Source organism: Poecilia mexicana, unplaced genomic scaffold (genome assembly GCF_051168715.1).
Source record: "Poecilia mexicana isolate PSO_F unplaced genomic scaffold, ASM5116871v1 scaffold_14, whole genome shotgun sequence".
In the NCBI taxonomy this organism is placed as follows: domain Eukaryota; kingdom Metazoa; phylum Chordata; class Actinopteri; order Cyprinodontiformes; family Poeciliidae; genus Poecilia; species Poecilia mexicana.
Genome location: NW_028263383.1, coordinates 2,560,959 through 2,579,689, shown reverse-complemented (window position 1 = coordinate 2,579,689; position 18,731 = coordinate 2,560,959). Strand labels below are relative to the sequence as shown.

General features: G+C 40.9%; 1 protein-coding gene across 1 annotated transcript; it reads right to left on the bottom strand.

The window, feature by feature from the left end:
• Positions 1 to 1,580: 1,580 nt before the first annotated feature.
• Positions 1,581 to 17,857, bottom strand: LOC106915730 (forkhead box protein O1-B-like). Its single transcript, XM_014983522.2, has 3 exons — positions 17,066 to 17,857; positions 6,135 to 6,326; positions 1,581 to 6,054 (listed from the first exon to the last, which is right to left on the bottom strand). Exons 1-3 carry the CDS (start codon positions 17,624 to 17,626, stop codon positions 4,894 to 4,896), a joined length of 1,914 nt encoding a protein of 637 aa, XP_014839008.2. The 5' UTR covers positions 17,627 to 17,857; the 3' UTR covers positions 1,581 to 4,893.
• Between the last annotated feature and the right edge of the window lie 874 nt (positions 17,858 to 18,731).

Genomic DNA, 18,731 nt, shown 5'->3' with positions numbered 1-18,731 from the left:
ATGCCAGCGAAAGTGCTGGACTGACCTGCATTGTGACAAGATAATCAGCTGTCTACGCTATGTGACATAAGATTGAGATGCCTTTTCACTCCTCTAGATGTTGGGAAAATGAGTAGACAAGAAAGCGGGAAAGTAGTTTTAGGTTAATTCTTGCTATTATTAAGCTGTTTCGTTGCATGTTGTTACATTTAGATGAATGGTTTATTCTACTGGACTGTTCTGATATCAAACCTCCTGATCTACTATAGCAAAAAGTGCTAAAGCCGCTTACTCTTCTTCTTCTTTTCCAGTGAGTTAGCCAGAAATGTCAGCACATTTGTCAGTCATATCACAGCTATTGAAAATTTAGCCCCAAGGCAAAGTGCTGCTTGAAAAAGAAACCTTCAAACCTTGGCATCCACAGAGGAGTCAGAAGCTGCGAAGGCCTCTCAGTATGACTCAGAGGAAGCGCTTGCCTGGTCAGCATGATACTTCACAGCAGGACAATATGGGGGCTGCAGCCAATACAGTCACACCACCAGATAAAAACAACAGGATTTTATTACTTCCTGCGACTACTTCTGTCGCTTCCACTGCATTCAGTGTGGTACAATACTATGAATCAACAGTGGACAATAAAATGAATCAATCAATCAGGACTGTGTAGTAGTAGTGGAGTCTTTGCTTGATTGTGGGCTTAGTTATTTGGAAGTCTGTTCTGTGGTAATACACAGCCAAACCGCACTCACAGCCACTGTCATTTGAGTGAAGCAACAGTCGTCTGATTGCAACAGCAGGAAAAAGTCACACTTTGACTTCTCCTCAGTTACGTGTGAAACACGTAACATGTGAAAAGCATGTTTTATTTTATGTGGGGAACATTTTCCCACATGCGTTTCACATGGCGCGACCCAGTATAATTTCCTCGTATGAAACAAGGCAGAAGATGTTTCACATACGGGACATGTAGTTTCCTCATGTGCAGCACATGCAGAAAGGTGAAAAGGTTTGCTTCCTCAAGCACACAGCAAATCAAAGTGTGCTCTGATTGCTTGATCTCATATGTGACTGCCAGATGTGTTGTTTTCCACAAGAAAACTCACTTTTTAAAGACTCCAGATCCCAAAGTAAAAAAAAAAAAAAAAAAATCTCATCCAGCATTTCTAAGTGAGTCAGAATAGGAAGGATTGAAAACGTTTCCTGACAGCGATCAAAATTCACGGAAGAGCCGAAACCTTTTCAGTCGCTGTGTGCTGCGGGTTTGTAACATGAGAACTATTTGTAACTATTGTAGATGAAGTTGATTTTATTTATTTTAGTGAATTAACTTACTGTACTTCAGATTAATGCATAATGAGAAGTTTGTAAGGGTTAAAGTCTCATGACTCAAAGGTTTGCTTTTACTGGAGACCCTCACCCACATCTGTTGTTCTGTGTTTTAAGTTTGACAGAGCAAAAGCAAACTGTCCTTTTCTAACTAAGCTTGAATCAGCTCATTACTAAATCCTGTAATGAGTAAAGAGGTTGAATGTCACATAATTTGGGGAAAAAAAATGAGAAGGTTCAAGACATCTAAGACTAAGTGAGAGATTTTCCACACATTTTCTCTGTTTTGGTCACGACCTTTCTTCTTTCTTGTGTTTGATCTCGAGTTCCAGTTACGGGTTTTGGCATCGTCCTTCTGTGTCATTATGTAAATTCACAGCAAATATCTTGAGGTTGGTAAGAAAACATTTATAAATCAGGACTTGGGGGGAAAAAAACAACAATCTTTTACACCTTTTTTTCCCCCATTGTGGAGACTGATTTGATGGTACACCAGATTAGCCAGAAGGTCAGTGACCTACAACCTGCGCACTGAACAGTGGGAGGGAAAGGAGTCATGCAGAGAGGAAGTGCATATGCAAATATCACTGTTTTTTTTTTTTTTGCAACAAAGCATAAAGAGACTGCATAGAATACATTTCATAAAATTACTACACATATTTCATCTAAATATCTACAGATTTAAATTTCCACTTTGTACATTTCAATAACAATAATTTCTCCGGTGGTCAGGATGTAACTGCTGAACCTGCAGAAACCAGAAACGTTTAGGAAGATGGACTGGTGGAAGACTTTATGAATATAACTTCAGACCCGAAAGGAAATGAAGTCTGCAAAGAAAAATAGTTTCTTTCATACTTTATGGAAGCAGTGGTGCAAACAGACCGAGTGTAAACAGCATCAAAAGTGTTGCACGATAAAGAAAGACACACAGATTTGATTTTTCCATTTATTATCAAGAGGAGTTTAAGTACTGAAGGATATAAACACAAACTGCAACGGAGATGATCGTAATAAAATGTTTACATTAATAGCACCCAAATAAAGTAAAGCTGACATCATGAAATCTTTCTTTACGTTGATGACTGTGTTTTTGTTAAACGGTTTCATATTTAACAGAACTACCGATTTCAAGCCAAATTAGATTTAATGTTAATATAATAATATCTATTAGACGTTGATGGCTATAATCCAATATACAGAATAAATATTGATAGGATGCCTCACTCAAATCTCATCAATAAAAAAATAAAAAGACAGAAAACCACGTAATTATGCAACACAATAAGTCAAAAATGAGTGCAAAGTAAAAAACCGACTTATTGAGGAAAACAGCAGTAAAATCTCTTCAATACTTAAGAGGTAAAACATTTCGAGGTATGATGGTTCACATATGCATTTCTGTAGTTTAGACTGAAATATGTAAACAACCAGGTGTGATGCATCTTTAGCTACGTTCCGGTTTCTTAAAATTCATAAACAAATTCGTAGAAGAGTTGATGTCTGTGAGACGGCGAAGGCACAGAGAAGCACACATGTTCAGGTTTACTTCAGCAACTATTTGGCGCAACATTTAATCGACGATTCGTCCTTAATGATGTTGACTGAATGTTACTGAACCTTGTCTGACTCTGTGAATGCTACCTTCCCATCATAAACAATTTGTCTCACTGCATCAGAGAGAATAAATCAAACATTTCACCTTTTCAGTCTTTTAAAAATCTCCCTTTCTTTAGATAAACATTAAAATGTTTGATTAAAAAAATGTGTTGAAACTAGTTTACAAAAAATAATCACCTTTACTTTTAAATCCACAGTCTAAAATGACCTATTAACAAGAAAACCATCACTGACAAAACAACAATTATCTACTGCATAAAACATAATTACACATAAGAGAAAAACAATCACAAATGATTGAAATATATGCAACTTCTTCTAAATATAATACATACATGGTGGCATTTCTTCTGTTTCTGTAATGAAATTTGTTGAAAGAAGTTTGACATAAATGAAAAACAACAAAAGCAAATCTAATACGGTTCACCCTTTTGCACACACAGCACACTCACATGTATTTACACACCAGTAAAGCACAAAGAGGGAATCTATCATCTATAATTATGAAATAAACAATAAATACCTTCATTCAGAATGTATCAATGCTGGGTTAATTTCAGATATCATGTTTTATAACATTCCTCTGGAAAATAAGATGTTTTTTTTTAATTTTCATCTGGAACACTGGAAGCATTTTACGTTAAAGACGCCACTAAAAAGTTCTGATGTTTGCAACCAGCTTAGTTTCCGTCCATGAAGGTTGGTTGATTGGCTGCAGGGGGTCCTCAAAAACCAAAACCATTAAGCTAATCATCAACTCCTCCTGACTCCTCTTCCTCACTCATAATACTCCGTTGCCCTGTTCTGTACCTGCCTTGCATTTCAGCGGCTTACATCGCCTAGTTTTGAATAAATAACGCTAAACCTTTGACTTTATTTGCATCTATTAGTGTAAAATACATACTCTGCAGCTCTGAGCCAATAATAATGTTACCTAATCATTATCTGACATGATGTGCAGAAGCTCTGTCTGCGCTGGTGAAGATTTACTATTCGGTGTACCAAACACTGGAAGTGGCGCCAGCTAGAGGAGGCTCAGACCTATTTCTTTTTGAGTATTTCTGCTTATTTGACCACTCAGGAACAATTTATGGACAGCGAGTCAGACTTTCATCTCTAGATGGTCAGGGCGTTATCAGGCACTGAAGAAAAAGATCAAGACAGTGAAATCTCAGCAAAGGCAACATACTCTGTGCTTATGCAGCAGCACACTGATATTTACATCCTTCATCTGGATGGAAAAATAAGAAACAGTGTGACAGCAGCTTGAGGGAGGAGATTATGGATTCAGAAACATTTCACTTTAATATTGTGTCTGGGCAGAATGATGTTGGGTTACATCTTCCTAACTGGCACAGAAAAGATCGTAAAGGTGTCCAGCTTAACTCCATTTCTTCCGTTTTGTTGTTTAAAAATTTTATTACATTGATATTCTGGTGATTTCCCCCAAATTTAAGACAAACATTTTACCATTGTGCTAAAACTTCTTACACATACTTTACGCACATCTGGGTCCTTAACCTTTAAAGATTTATAGCTAAATTTCACCATCATCTATTGGTCAATAAACAGTTTTTATGTAACTCTAAAGTTTGAACTTTTGTGCTAAACAGATCACTCTAAACCTCACTGTGGTGGTCAGAATGAAAAGTCTTCAGTTTTTTGTATGTTACAGTAAAAAAAAACTATATATATTTTCAATTTTAACAAAAAAATGTACACAAGTCTTATTTACTGGCTTATGCAGCAATGTCATCTTAACAGTTCAACATCTCATTTCATAATGGCTTTAATCTCTAAGACAGGATGCTAATTATACAGCTTTAGTCTTAAATATGATACAGTAGAGGCAGGCCTTTCTTTACAATGTTATGTAGAGAAGAACGATTTCTATATTTACACATTTCCCTTGCACGCTACCGTCCAAGGTGGCACTAATTCCTCCTCTTTATCTTCCACTTACGAATCCTAACCAGACACCCAGCTGTGCGAGGTGCTCTTCACTCTCTGGGGAAATCCAGCTGCAGGGTCGAAATTAAAGTCTAGCGCCCCGCCGTCCATCAGGGTGTCATGGAGGACCGACTCCAGGTCACATTCCAGCCTCTCGATGGGCATGTTGTCCAGGTCGCTGGGTAGCCGCTCCTGGTGATGGCTGTGAGGGTGAACCAAGTTCAGCTCCTTGTAGCTGTTGGTGTAGCTCGCTGGAAAGTCGTTAGTGTGTGCTAGATGTCCTTGCGGAGGCTGCATGCAAGTCCTCAGCCTGTTCAGTCGTTGCGGAGCCCCTGAGACAGTAGTCAGGCTAGCCAAGGGTATCATGTTGCAACTATTCAAGTCTCTTGAGGGAGCAGGACCTTGGCTATGTATAGATTGTGGGTTTACGTGTAGACCTGGGTGACTCTGAGGAGGGGTAATTATTTTAATACCAGGATGACTCGCTATATGGTTGTGACTGCTGTAAGCGGACATGACACTACTTACCCTCCCAGTGTCAGACACCCTTCTGTCACTGGGAGGCATAATGTCTCTACTGGAGCCTGCGTCAGCGGTCAGTAGCTCTTTGAGGAGTCCTGCTGGAGAGATGTACTGGTTCTCATAACCTCCAAAGCCAGGCTTGTTCTCCGGAAGTGTCTGCATGGGAACAGGCGACAGAGAGTTCAGCCTCACCTGGCTGTACATGCACTTACTGTAGTCCTGGCTCAGGCCAGGAGAGCCATAGGAGCCGCTCTGAAGCCTGGCGGTGTTCGGGGAACGCGGCGAGTCCGAGCCGTGCTGGAGGGGTTTAGGGGACAGCAGGTGGAGGTTATCCAGCAAGCTCTCCATGACCCTTTCTGAGCCGTGTTGGCCCATGGATCCAGACACCTCGGAGAGGCTGGGAAGGCTGGAGGTTATCTTGGTCCCAGACGCGGCGGGGAACAGCATGTGTCCGTCAGACTCCACAAGATCCTCCTGCTCAGAGGGAAACGGAGAACGACGTCCACTCAGAGTGCTGGCGTCGGAGCTGGTGCGTGTTCTGAAAGAGCTCCAGGCTTCAAAGTCCTCGTTGTTGTGGGAGTTTGGGCTTCCCAGCCAGTTGGAGTACTGGGAGCCTGGGCTGCTTCCTTCCCCCTCCACGCCTTCCTGTAAAGACATCTGAGGACAGAAAAACGCATGAAAACCTCCCACCGGCCGTCTTAATAACCGAGCTATGCTGTTTGTCAAAAACCTCATACCTTTTTCTTTGTGGCTCTTCCTTTACTCTTGACAAATTTGTTGTTGTTGTCCATGGAGACGGCTCTGCGTCGAGGCGACTTTCCGTTCTTTCCTCCTTCAGGATTCAGCATCCACCAGGAGCTTTTCCCCGTCCCTTCATTCTGGATGCGCACGAAGCGGCTGTGCAGCGACAGATTGTGTCGGATGGAGTTCTGGATAGAAAAAATATGAAGATCATGGAAATTATTGACTGATGTAAAGAAATTGATATTTAGTTTTTGGTCAAAGAGTGAGAAACTGCCTGTCTAAATGACGTCTTTATTTTCTTTGGAGGATGATAAAGCATTTTGAAGTGCTGCAACGTGAAACACATAAAATTTGTCATGAAAAGGAGAAGTTGGTGGAAGACATGATGATCGAAGCAAAAAAGAACAAAAATCAACGTAACACTAAATGACAACAGACTGCTGATTCACAGCTAAAGAAAATAATTTCCTCCACATATTGCTGACGTCTCATGTTTCATCGTGGGAATATGTTAGGCTTTATATGATTAATTTTCGCCACACATTTTAAGCTTCCAAGCTTAAAAATGCATCGTCTGGCCAGAGCACCTTCATCAATATGTTTGCTCTGCCCCGAATTAGCTTGAGCCAAATTGCAAAAGACATTTTATGACTTCTTTTCGACAATGGCTTTCTTCCTATACTGCTCCAGACGCCTACTCATGACTTTCATCAATTTTGTGACTTGGTTGCAGTGGATTACATTAAGGAGCAAATCGGCTTAATACAAATGCACACCACACGTTTCTGATTTTTGACAATAAAACATTTTCTGTCTTTTCCCTCCCATTTCATGACTATGAGCTTCTTCCGATGGTTTAATCATATGTTTGTTTTACACGTCTTATCCCTCACTTCTATCTTCTGCTGTAAATTGGAAAAAGGAAGCTAATTTTAAGCTCAGAATACAAATAACATATCATATTTGTCAAACTTTGACAGGTAAGGCACGAATTCGGACTAGTCTGGAACAACTATGTCTCTTTCTTTGTATGTGGTCACGTTTGTCTTTGTCATTGCATGTGCACAACTGAAGCCAACATTCAAATCCTTTTCTCTAATGTTATGTTAGGAGCCCTGAAAGTGACTCAGATGATCCTCCTGTGGCAAAACTCAGTAAGTGAGTTGAAAAAGTGAAAGACAAGCAGCACGGCCCTCTGTAGACAAAATAGGGTCCCGATATGAAATCTTGACGCTCTGGACGGTGGGTGTAATGAAAGACTAACATACAACACAACATGTACCAGCAGGGAATTTCCCCTAAAATAACCATGTGAGCCTTTACGAAAGCCAGATGTCCTCAACCACAGCGTTCAGCAGGGATGCAAAAAGAATGGAGATAAAGTCGACACTACAGGCAGATTATTTGAATCTTGGTCCTGCATGAGGTTTCCGTCAACTTAATGACCCACATCTGCTGATTTAAAAAAAAAAAACGTATGCGTTTGCAAAATATCAAAACTTTGTTTAAACATTGTTAAACTCAGACTAATCCCCGAAGAGCAGCGTTCAACGTCGACCTACACATTCACCTACAGAGGATTAGGCACAATGGGGATTTCTACAGTGAGGAGAGGTTACAGAGTTCGCAGCGAAGATGGTGAGGGAGGGTGAAAAAGACACAGAATGTTTTCAGCCTGCAGAAGTGGGGTCACTGAGTTCGTTGTGCTGAACATGAGCTCCTCGGCCCCGCGCTGACTGAGACGTGCAAACAGGTTGCATGGAAAAGCCGCAGAAAGGAGGAGAGTGGTCCGAAGTGTGGCGCGCTGACCTGTTTTGTGACTCACCGTGACAGCCCCGACGACCCCACCCCTTCTCTTCCACTGACTCCTTTTTTTTTTTTAAAAATAAGGCTTCCTGTGTCAGAGGACATCCTGCACATGGAGGCTGAACGCACACCAAAGGTGGAGCTCTCGCTTTCTGAACGGCCACAAAACACAGAGTTAATTCTGACGTTTGTTCGGTCTATTCGTGACCTTTTCTCCATTTTTTTTCCCCTTTTTAGATGAGCTCAATCTGCAACTGAAGACAGGAAATGAGTCATTATTGGAGAACCTGAGATCTCAGCAGCTTGCAGCACAGAGTCAGTCTGCACATTAACTTTTATTCCATCGACCAGGAGGCATGTCTTGCTGAACCAGGGCTGAGATCTGTGGCCCCGGTAGGTCTGCATGACTGCACACCTCAGAGGGGCTCCCTTGGCCAGGGATAATCCTCGTCCTTGACAGACCTCACCTCAGCCCTTTGAGAACAAAAGACATCCTCACTGCTCCACTAATTCAGGAGCGTCGCACACAAATTATGAAACCTGACCTGAGGTGGCCTGCCTTATTGTTGCTACGCATCTCTCTAATCATGTGGGCCTCATTTTAATGGACTTTGAGATATGCACCGTTCCCAGAGCGGAATATTTACCTGAATGCACGTCAAGTTTGTCTCATTAGAGCCTTAAATTCCAACCTGATTTATTTAGATTTTATGTGACAGACCAACAGGAAGCAAAGGAAAAAGGCAACCCAGTTTGAATAACAAATTAAAATCTGAAAAGTGTGGTCTCTGTATGTGTTCCTGCCTCCTTTACTCTGTTTACCCTTAAATAAAAAACTGTGCAGCCAACTCCCTTTATGTTTTAAATCATGTCGTAGACAACACTAGAAGGAAGAAGTCACCATGGTGGCCTGAGACCAAAATGTAACTTTTTGGCCAAATACAAAATGGGATTTGTGCTAAAATATTAAAACTGCACATCAGTTTTAAAATCCTCATCACAACTATAAAACACGGTGGAGGCAGAATGATGCTGTAGAGATGCTTTTCTTGAGTAGGGGCATATGGTTTGAGTTGAAGGGAAGTTGGATGGAGACAACTGCTGGGCAATCTTGGGAAAAGACTCATTAGAGGCTTCAGAGAACTCAGACAGAGAATCACCAAAAACCCTACAAAGGCCCAGTGGTTTGGATCCACGTACATTTATGTGTTAGAATGATCCAGTCAAAGTCCAGCCCTATTTCCAATTAAAAATCTGTGCAAATATGTAAGATTTCTATTCAGTTTCTCCTGAGGAACTGCCCAAAGTTAAGTTATCATTGTAATTCTCCAGTTGTGCAAACTACTCAAAGGAGTTTCAGTTTTAGCTTTAGCAAAAGGTAGAGATAGAAAGTGTTCTTTAGTTTGGGGATAAATACTAATTTATTCCATATTTTCATATTTTTATTTGCATATTGATCATTTCAAACTATTTTTTATTTTTACTTTCAATTTCAGTCCCAGAGCTCTTTCACCTCAAAGCCACCCAGTGACCCCTGCATCATCTGCAATCAGATATTGTCGAGTGGAGCTGCGGCGGCTGCTCCTGCATGAAAGGACTCCTCACGCTGGACTTCAAAACAATCGAAGTGACACAGCTGCTGTTTCTTGTGTAGCGAAGCATGAGGCTTGCAGTAACGGTCACAGGATAAGTACACAAACAGGGCCCAGTTGCTGCAACAGGTGCAACCACAGTGAAAGTGGCCTCACTTGCAATTAATTCAAAAATGCTGCAGAACACCAGAACCAAACCACAGACAGGACAGAGGAGCTCTCAGGGGATGGACTGCTGGAGAGCTGCAGCCTCTCAAATTAGGAAGTTGGTTTTGTGTATATGATGGGGGCTTTTACTTAATTACTCATAACAACACAAAACAGCTGAAATTTTCTGTAGCTACATAGCTACAGAAGATAGCTAGCTAGCTATTTTCTACACAGAGCTATAGAGCTAGCTATTTAGCTAGCTACAGAAAATAGTTAGCTGGCTATTTTCTTTAGCTGTTGTTATGAATCTATACATATATAGATATAGATATATATATAAAGGCCTGACACGATAAGTAATTTTGTAGGACAATAAATTTCCCCACAAGTTATTGTGATAAATCATAACATTGTTGTGAGACAATTTTCATGTAATATAATAATGAAAACATTTTCAAAGATCAATACACTCTTATGAATCTTTAACACTGGAAGGCATTTAAGTGTCCAAAACAACAGAAACAGCAAATAAAATGAATTATGACAAACAAAGCTGAACTTCAAAAAAAGGGCTAGTTGAGACCAAAGCACCAGACTGAAGATTTTTGCCATCTAGTTTTTGGTAGAAAAACTAGATGGCAAGAGAGAAAAGAAAAAAACTATAAATCACGTAAATGGGACTTATTGAGCTAGTTTTAATTTGTCATGTGATTAGTTAATTTACTGCTCATTGCAACAGGCCTTGTCATATAGCTATAGATAGCTAACTAGCTGGCTATCGGGCTAAGACAAACGAACATGTAGTTGTGCCACTTCCCTTTTACTTTAAGCTCAGGCAGCTGATTGACTATCAAGCCTTTTTTTCCCTATTCTTTATTGTCTTATGTCAACAATGCGTGCATCATGTACTTTCCAGCTTTTGACCAAAAACTGTATATCAGCAGATCTAGAAAATGAGGAAATTGTGAACAATTGTTCATGTTTCAAATGCAAAGTGCTGGTGAATTAATGAAGTAGAGAAGTAGACTGTATTCAGAACTTATTTGTTGGTAGGGAAAGTTGGTAGGGACTAAGATGTTACGGATACAGTAACAATTGCCTGTAACTGTAAAATTGATGCTTGACTGTGTGGAGATCCTCATTTCTGGTGAAGGAATCAAGAAATTACCTAAAGAGGATTGTTTGAGAACACAATGTGGCCAAAAGATCTCAAAATGTCACACAGTATGCTCCACTCAAAAGAAACTCACAGAGACCAATGTCATTGACATGCATGTGTCTGGAAAGGGTTAGAAAGCAATTTCTTTTCTGAAACTACAGTAAACTGCAATGAGTCCCACAAATATAGACAAAATGGAGCGGCGAGGAACATTCCCAGGAGGTCTACCAGCATGACTGCAAGAACTGCAGGTTTAACTTGCCTCAATTAAGATCAGCGTTCTTGATCCAGCAGTAACAAAGTGATTGAAAAGAAAAAACATCCATGACGGACGTAAAGGCCCATCTTGTATTTGTCAAAACCATCGTATTGAATCCTAATACTTTTGCGACAACATCTGGCGCTGCTTTGCGTACCTGGACGACTCGCTGTAGCTGATGGAACGATGAATATGGCTCTCTACCAGTTAAACAATGACCGGCCATCAGAATCGTGATCTGTTCACTTGGGTTAAGCGGAAGGAAAATGGTCCAAGGTCCACTTCTAAATGCCTCAAAAAGAACAAAATGATGGTTTGGGCATGGCCTAGTCAAAGTCCTGGCCTGGCGCTCCACACTGCACATTTTGTAGTTATTTTTGTGTATCTTTGTCTGATATTAAAATTTGTGATCATCTAAAAGATGTTAAAAAAAAAAAAAGAAATCTGTAGGGGGAAAAAAATACTTTTTTTTACACCACTGCATATTTTTGACGTGATTTTTTTTTTTATGACATGTTGCATAAACAAACCCATCGGACCAAAAAAAATTTAAATAAATCTAATTTGTAAAAAAGTTGCTGTTTCTCGTCAGTACTCTGTTTATTTAAGGTGGAAATGTGCTGAACCACAGCCATCTTGTAGCATGTACCAGCCACTACAAAGCTTCCAGAAATCTAACGTAAATAAAGGAATAGTAAAGCACAAAACGTGATGATTACAGTGAAAGGACAAGCCACTTCCTGACACAGTCTTCCTGTGCACCCCACCCCCCTTTCTCCTCTGACCCCGGATGCTTAAGCGTGGGACCTGAGTTTTCTGTTACAGGGCGGTAAAAAAAAAAAGCCTGCTGAAGCGAGAGAGCACTGCAGCCTTCTGACAACTCCACGGACAAAAGCAGACTGCTTCATTAACACCAAGCATCGAAAGGAGTGACCCCTTTCCTCAGACGAATGGTATGAAAGAACAAAGCGCTTTGTATTCTCAGTTCAACTTCTGATAAAGAAAAAGCAGACGAAGGAGATCTTCTTTAAGACATGACCACAATCCTGGTAACAATGGGCAACAAAACCCAAACAACTTTTGGATCCATGCATGTCAATGATTCTTTTTTCGCAGTACATTTAAGGCCAAGTTTGTTTTGCTAAAAAAAGAGAATACAGTGGGGGATTATTATCCCGTACAGGCTGGAGGACAATGCAAAGATCCACATACCACAGATTCCTCTGATTCACACGTGTAGACAGTGAGTTTGGTCAACCAGTCAGCTGACTGCTCCTTTTTCTCATCCCAAGTTAAACTCACTCCTCTTTAAAAGTCTTAAAGAGCTGTTCTTATCTCTTTTTAAAAATCTGTTTATGTTGTTGATATAGTTTTGTTGGTGGTCTTAAGAAGGGTTTTATGAGACAGACCAACACAAAGTAGTGCAGAAGTAGTTTCATTATGTGACAGCACCACCCAACTGCACTCATGGTGCAGTTGGGTGGTGCTGTCTCTCATCATGTTCCTGGTCTAATCTGACCAGAGAACCGTCTTCCAAATGTTTGCTTTTTCCTCATGGTAAACTGAAAATAAGACTTCTTATGGTTTTCTTTGGACAATGGCTGGCCTTCTGCGTTAAAAGATATTGGCCTTTCAACAACGGATTGTCCCACCTAATGGATTGAAGAGCACTCCATTAACACGTAGAATATTGTTTTATATCATAACCCTGCCTTGAACGTCTCTGGACTCTATTTACTACTTGGCTGACCTCTGAAGGCAATGCAGGGTTTCCCTCAGTGTATTATGAGCCTGGCGGGCCACCAGGCTTTACTTGTGCCCCCACCAGGCAAAGCATTGCTTACTCATTTAATATTTTTTTTTTATGTTTGCATTTTTAAAACTTTATAGTTGTTGTTCAGATATTAATCTTCCAATCTTCCATTTACACATAATTATCAAGTGATATTTTCAAGTCTCTTGTCAACTTTAAACAATTTTTTAACTCAAAAACACGACGGGCCGCTGGATGAATGACTGCAAGTTTTCTGGGGGAAACCTTGCAATGAGTTGCATTGGATTTTATTTATGACTATCAGACAAAAGTGTGCTGACACCAGAAGCATGCCATAATTTTCAAGGTGCTTTTTTTTAATGTGTAGCTACGTATTCGTGTCTTTCCACTTCTCTGCCTTTTGTTATTCTATCACATAAAATTCCAATAAAATAAACCGAAACCCGTGGTTGGTGTGGAAATGCTATTGTTACTGGAATGTATATTCATAGAGTAAACTCGCTATGAAGGTAAATTTAAATACACAAATATTTTCCATTCATGCAGCGCTTCAGATTTCCCTTAAACTGAAAGCACCGTTCAGCTTTTGCTAACTTTGCAAAGCCAGTAATAGCTGCTTTCATCAGCTGTAGCTTGTTTATGTATGGGGTGTTGTTAAAAAGTGGAGCTTTTCCACTGGGCAACTCACCTATTCCTGAATAAATACTTTCAGGCTTATCTGCCATTAGTTTCCACAGCGAGTGTACGCAAATATTTGGCACCAGACAGCACAGATCTGTAGTTGAGGGGCCCTCTTGACGCCCAAGCCAGATGAGAGATAAACCATTTCATAACACATTCTGCAAGCTGCCACCAAATCCATGTAGGGATTTATCCTCATCCTACTGCTGCTGATCCAAACCGGCATAAAACAAGAAAGTTTGAGGAACTACGGGTAGAAAAAATGCTTCGATTGAAAACAAACGTGTGCCTGTTGAACTCAAGGGTGCCACTTCCTTTTCCATCAACGTCACAGTTCGTTGAGAAAAACAGTACCAGTGAAGCGCTTAACGTCTGCTGCACGCTGAACCCGGGCACCTCACAGAGCCACCGACATCCCAGGGGAAGTCCACCACCCCCTCCACCGCCTCCCTGCGAGGTCCCTGGGGCCGTCGCTTGTGGCAGAGGTATCGCGATCGCTGAGCTGCCGCAGCAATTTTTAGAAGGAAAACAAAGAAATCTCCATGACAGGAGGGGGGGGACAGGAAGCTGTAAAGGCACCGGCATCGCCCTCGTCCTGCGCTCCACCCATCGCCAGTTTAGAGTGGGCTAATCACAGGGGCTAACGCCTGACGCCCTCCACCCACCCTGAGGTCACTGGCTTTTCTCCATCCGCCACCACAGGGGATTCATCGGGAGACGCAGCAGGCCAGACATTTCTTTCAGTATGTGCAAAGAAAAGGGACGTGGAATAAAACGAACAAAAGGCCTGAAAACACGTTTGTTTTAATATGCACAGTGCCTCGTAATATTGCATGATTGCGGAGTGGATATGAAGAGGATGTTTTCACCATTCTCTAATCTTAAAAATCTGGGAAGTGTGGCACACCCATATTTACCCCCGGCCCCTTTATTAGGCCTGGGCTTTTATCATGTCATTTAATATTCATCAAATGTGCTGTTATCTTGATCAATTCCAATTAATGATGTTAAATAAAAAACAAAACTGACTATTTTATTTTAAATGTTGCTTTTACAATGCTGCCCATTTTTTGTACATGAGCATCAATAGATATCAGTAAATTCAAAAATTTACTTAAAAACTTAGTAAGAAGCCTGTTTCATAAGTTAATGTTTTTCAAAAGTAGTATGTTTACAGAGCCATGAATGCTGCACACAGTTTCCTAAAAAAGGAGTAATAAATAGATTCTTTTTTAATCACAACTTTATCATTATCACAATAACACATTTCATAAAATTCAACGTCCTTATCGCCCACCTCAACCCTTTACCGTTATACCCCTAATTAAAAGTGCAAAAATCAAAATTAATCTATTTATCAACAAGATTTCAGCTGTGTAGCATAATATTTGAATACATAAAAATGTAGTTTTTGGTTGACATGCAAAAGACTGTGTTGCAGAACAAAATTAACAATCCCAATAAAATACATGCAGATTTATGGATGAAACGTGAAAAATGTGACTGACTTCAAAGCGTACATGCGAGGCTCTACACGCTCCATCTGATCCCCTTTGTTTTTTTCCAGCAGCGGTGCTCATGTTTTGCCGGCTTGGAGATGTTAACACATGGCCCTGTTTTCCATCCACTCACCAGGAAATGCATCATAGTTCATTGTGGGGGGACTTTAGTGTTTTTTTAACAGGGAAGTGCAAAAATAACTATCAGCCTGTGGTTCCTAAGCCTGTCGGAGTGCCAAGATTCAGGAATGCAGAGACTGAAAGAAAGATGTGTTGATTTGATATTAAGCAGACAGGCTGTTTTTTTTTTTTTTGTTGTTCTTGATTTAAAACAAAAGAAAAAATCCCTTCCAGATTTGTTTTCTTTTAATTAGTTTTTAAGGGAGTGTGAAACATGATTCAAGTTAATTTATTTTATATTTTTTTAAATACAAAGAAAAACATTCTATGGACTAAGAAAATTATTCACTGGTAAATAGGAGGGGAAAAAACATGCACTGGAGATGAAGAGTAAACCACAAAGCTACAAGGAAATAAAAGAAAGCCATGGGATTAAGAGCGGGGATCCCTTTTTCCAAGCTTTAGCATCCGCTGAGGAAACTCTAGAAGACACGGACGCAGAGATATGAGCGCACAACTCAGGAATGAAGGATGTTTGACGTCGTTCCCAGCATGGCCCCCCCTTTTCCCTGCCTCTTCCCCTCTGACACACTCCACAATGCTGATTGAGTTGTTTGCATCGCCTCCTGTTATTGCCAAGGGAACTTCTAACAGAACCAAAAAAAAAAGAAGATAAAAAAAATCTACATTCCCATCAGCCAGTTCACCTTTACATCTACAAAGGTGCAGATTAAGACAAGGAGGAGAAAGAAGCTGTAATGGAGCCATAAGTCATAGCATGAGATGCGAGCAAGCTTTTCACATGGGGGTGCTAAACAATGGGGACTATATTTGCTTGAGGTTTCCCAAAGGCATTTCCTGACAGCTTTGAAATTACATCTCACTAGATTGCAAGAAGGTTGCGGGAAGCGCTGTGAGGCCAGAACGTAAATTTGACTCACGGTTTGATTGCAGGCTTTAACTTGCCTCATCTTTTTTGCCCACCTTCGACTTTCGTCTGCTGGTTCGTTTCTATCTCGTTATCATTGCTGAGTAATTTCCTCACCAGGTGGGACAGTATAAAAAAAATATATGGATGTTTGTGCAGACATGTCAACTTGTCTGCCTTCCAGGTTTTTTCTGAGGGTTTTCCATGCATGTGGAATACAGATTTCATCAAGTCCTCCTCCCACCAACTCTGACCAACTTCAGAAGAAAAGCATCTCAACAGCATGATGCTGCTGGCACCAGGTTTCACCCTGGGGATATCATGTAGGTATGATAGTTCTTTTTGTCAGAGCTTTTTGCTACCAAAAAGTTAAATTCTGGCAAAAAGTAAAATTCCAATGGGATCTCTTTTAGATTTCTTCATGGCTTTCTTCTGCTCTTCCATAAAAGCTGCATTTCTGAAGAGCATAACAAATAGACGACCTGTCCTCCCACCTGAGAAGTGAATGTCTGCAGCTCCTCCACATCTGTAATGAGCTGCTTCTTTATACTATTTGCTCTTTTTTTTTCCTACCAAACCTTGGAGGTCTTCACAAAGCTGAGATTGAATTTAACAGATAAACTCTGTTTTCTGAAAGCTGCTTACTTTGAGGTCCCAAAGTAAATGGGGATAAAGGCAAAATGACACTTAACTATTCACGGTTTCAAAATCTTTATTCTGTCTACCTCTCATTTACACCCTACTTTAATGATCTAGCACATAAAATACCAAATATACAAATAAATACGTTAAAGTGTGAAAAAGTTGAATGTGGCCTGATTTTTTTAATGGTTTTTGGTGATAATCAATCTAGATGCGCTCCTGTTAAAACTTCTGCGGTCAGCATCAGCATCACTAAAGCTCGTCCGTCATAAAAAAAAAAGTCTCAGTTCTCACACACACGGTAATAATCTCACCTTCCAGCCCGCAGAGCTGTTGCTGTCTCCCTTATCCTTGAAGTAGGGCACACTCTTCACCATCCAGTCGTAGATCTGAGACAGGGTCAGCCTCTTCTCAGGTGAGCTGTCTATGGCTTTGGTGATGAGGTCAGCGTAGGACATGTTACCCCAGGCGTTGCGACGGGACGAGCTGATCTTCCTCTGACCAGAGGCGCCCAAGGCTGGGACCCCTGAAGGAGACACCTGTTGCTGAGGCGGCAGCTGGGGACCCGGCAGCTGCTGCTGCTGCTGCAGATGATGATGATGATGTTGGTGGTGGTGGTGAAAAACATGGCAATGTGTTTTATCCTCTGCGTATTCTTCATAGTTCTCTTCCAACAAGCCGAGGCTGCTGATGAACTCCGCGTTTCCTCCGGGCTCCTGCTGCACTGACGGCGCCGGGGAGGATGTGTTGGACCCGGCGGGGTCAACGAGCTCCGGGCGGTGCAGGGGCCAGGTACAGGACCGCGGGCGGGGCAGGGGCTCAAAGTCCGGGTCAATATCGACAGGCTGTACCTGTGGTGGGGGCGCCTCAGCCATGTCTGGGTCACACCGGTGCTGCCCTTCACATCAACGCTCACATATAAAAGTATAGAAAAAGGAAAAAATAGGACTTACGAATTGAAAAGTGGATGCTGCGTCCACTGGTGGAACCACAGAAGTAAACAGAAGTGTCCAGTTTATCTGACAAAGATTTTGCGCTGGCTTTTGAGTGAAGTTCACACCTTCCTGCATCGGTAACTCTGAACTCTGCCGCTCTGTCACGTTTAACAAGTAGCCTGGCAGAAGAGTTTGGTGATGCCTTCACGGTCCGCTCGCAGGCTCGATATTTACATCTCCGCAACTTGAGACGCGTTCTTACGGTGATTGTTGATGAACCACGTACAAATCGGACCTTTGTTTTAAGATTTATAAATTCATGAGACATAATTTTTTGGAACCATGTAATAAAGTGGGGGTTAGTTCATTTCCATTTTCAATGCGTTTCAAAATCTGAGCAATTTTGAGACGCATTTACAGACTTTTTTAAAACTCGTGGAAATTTTAAGGTTTCTGAAGTTTTAGAGATTCCCATTTTTGAATTTCATCAAACAAAATAACAAGATTGTTTCTACAAAAAAATGCATTGCTGCATTAAAAATCAATGAAAAGACACATGGGAAATATACCCTGCTGTACAGTTACAGTACCTTTCAAACACATCACTGTGCCTTGCATTTTTTCCCATGTCACTTTGCAGACACAAAAATTAATTTATGTAATCTGACACAAAGCAAGAAATAATTGTAAAATGGCTCTTCAAAACACTTTTATGCTGATTGTACAATCTTTAGAACTAATCTGAAAACAAAATCACTGAATCTCAGTTTGAATCCAGGTGTTTATAAAGTCAGATGTTCGTAAGAGAAAATTAGTGAACAAACAGCATCATGAAGAGCCAGGAACACAGCAGACAGATCAGGGAAATGTAGACAGTTGAGGTGGAGTTGGGTTATTAAAAAATCTAAACTTTTTAACATGTCATGGAACATTTTTTAACCCATTTTCTGACATTTGTAAGACTATGAGACCATTAATAAGAGAACCAACCATTATGCCCATTATAGCCCTGCAGGAGCTGTAAGTGAGATCACAGTGAGATCAT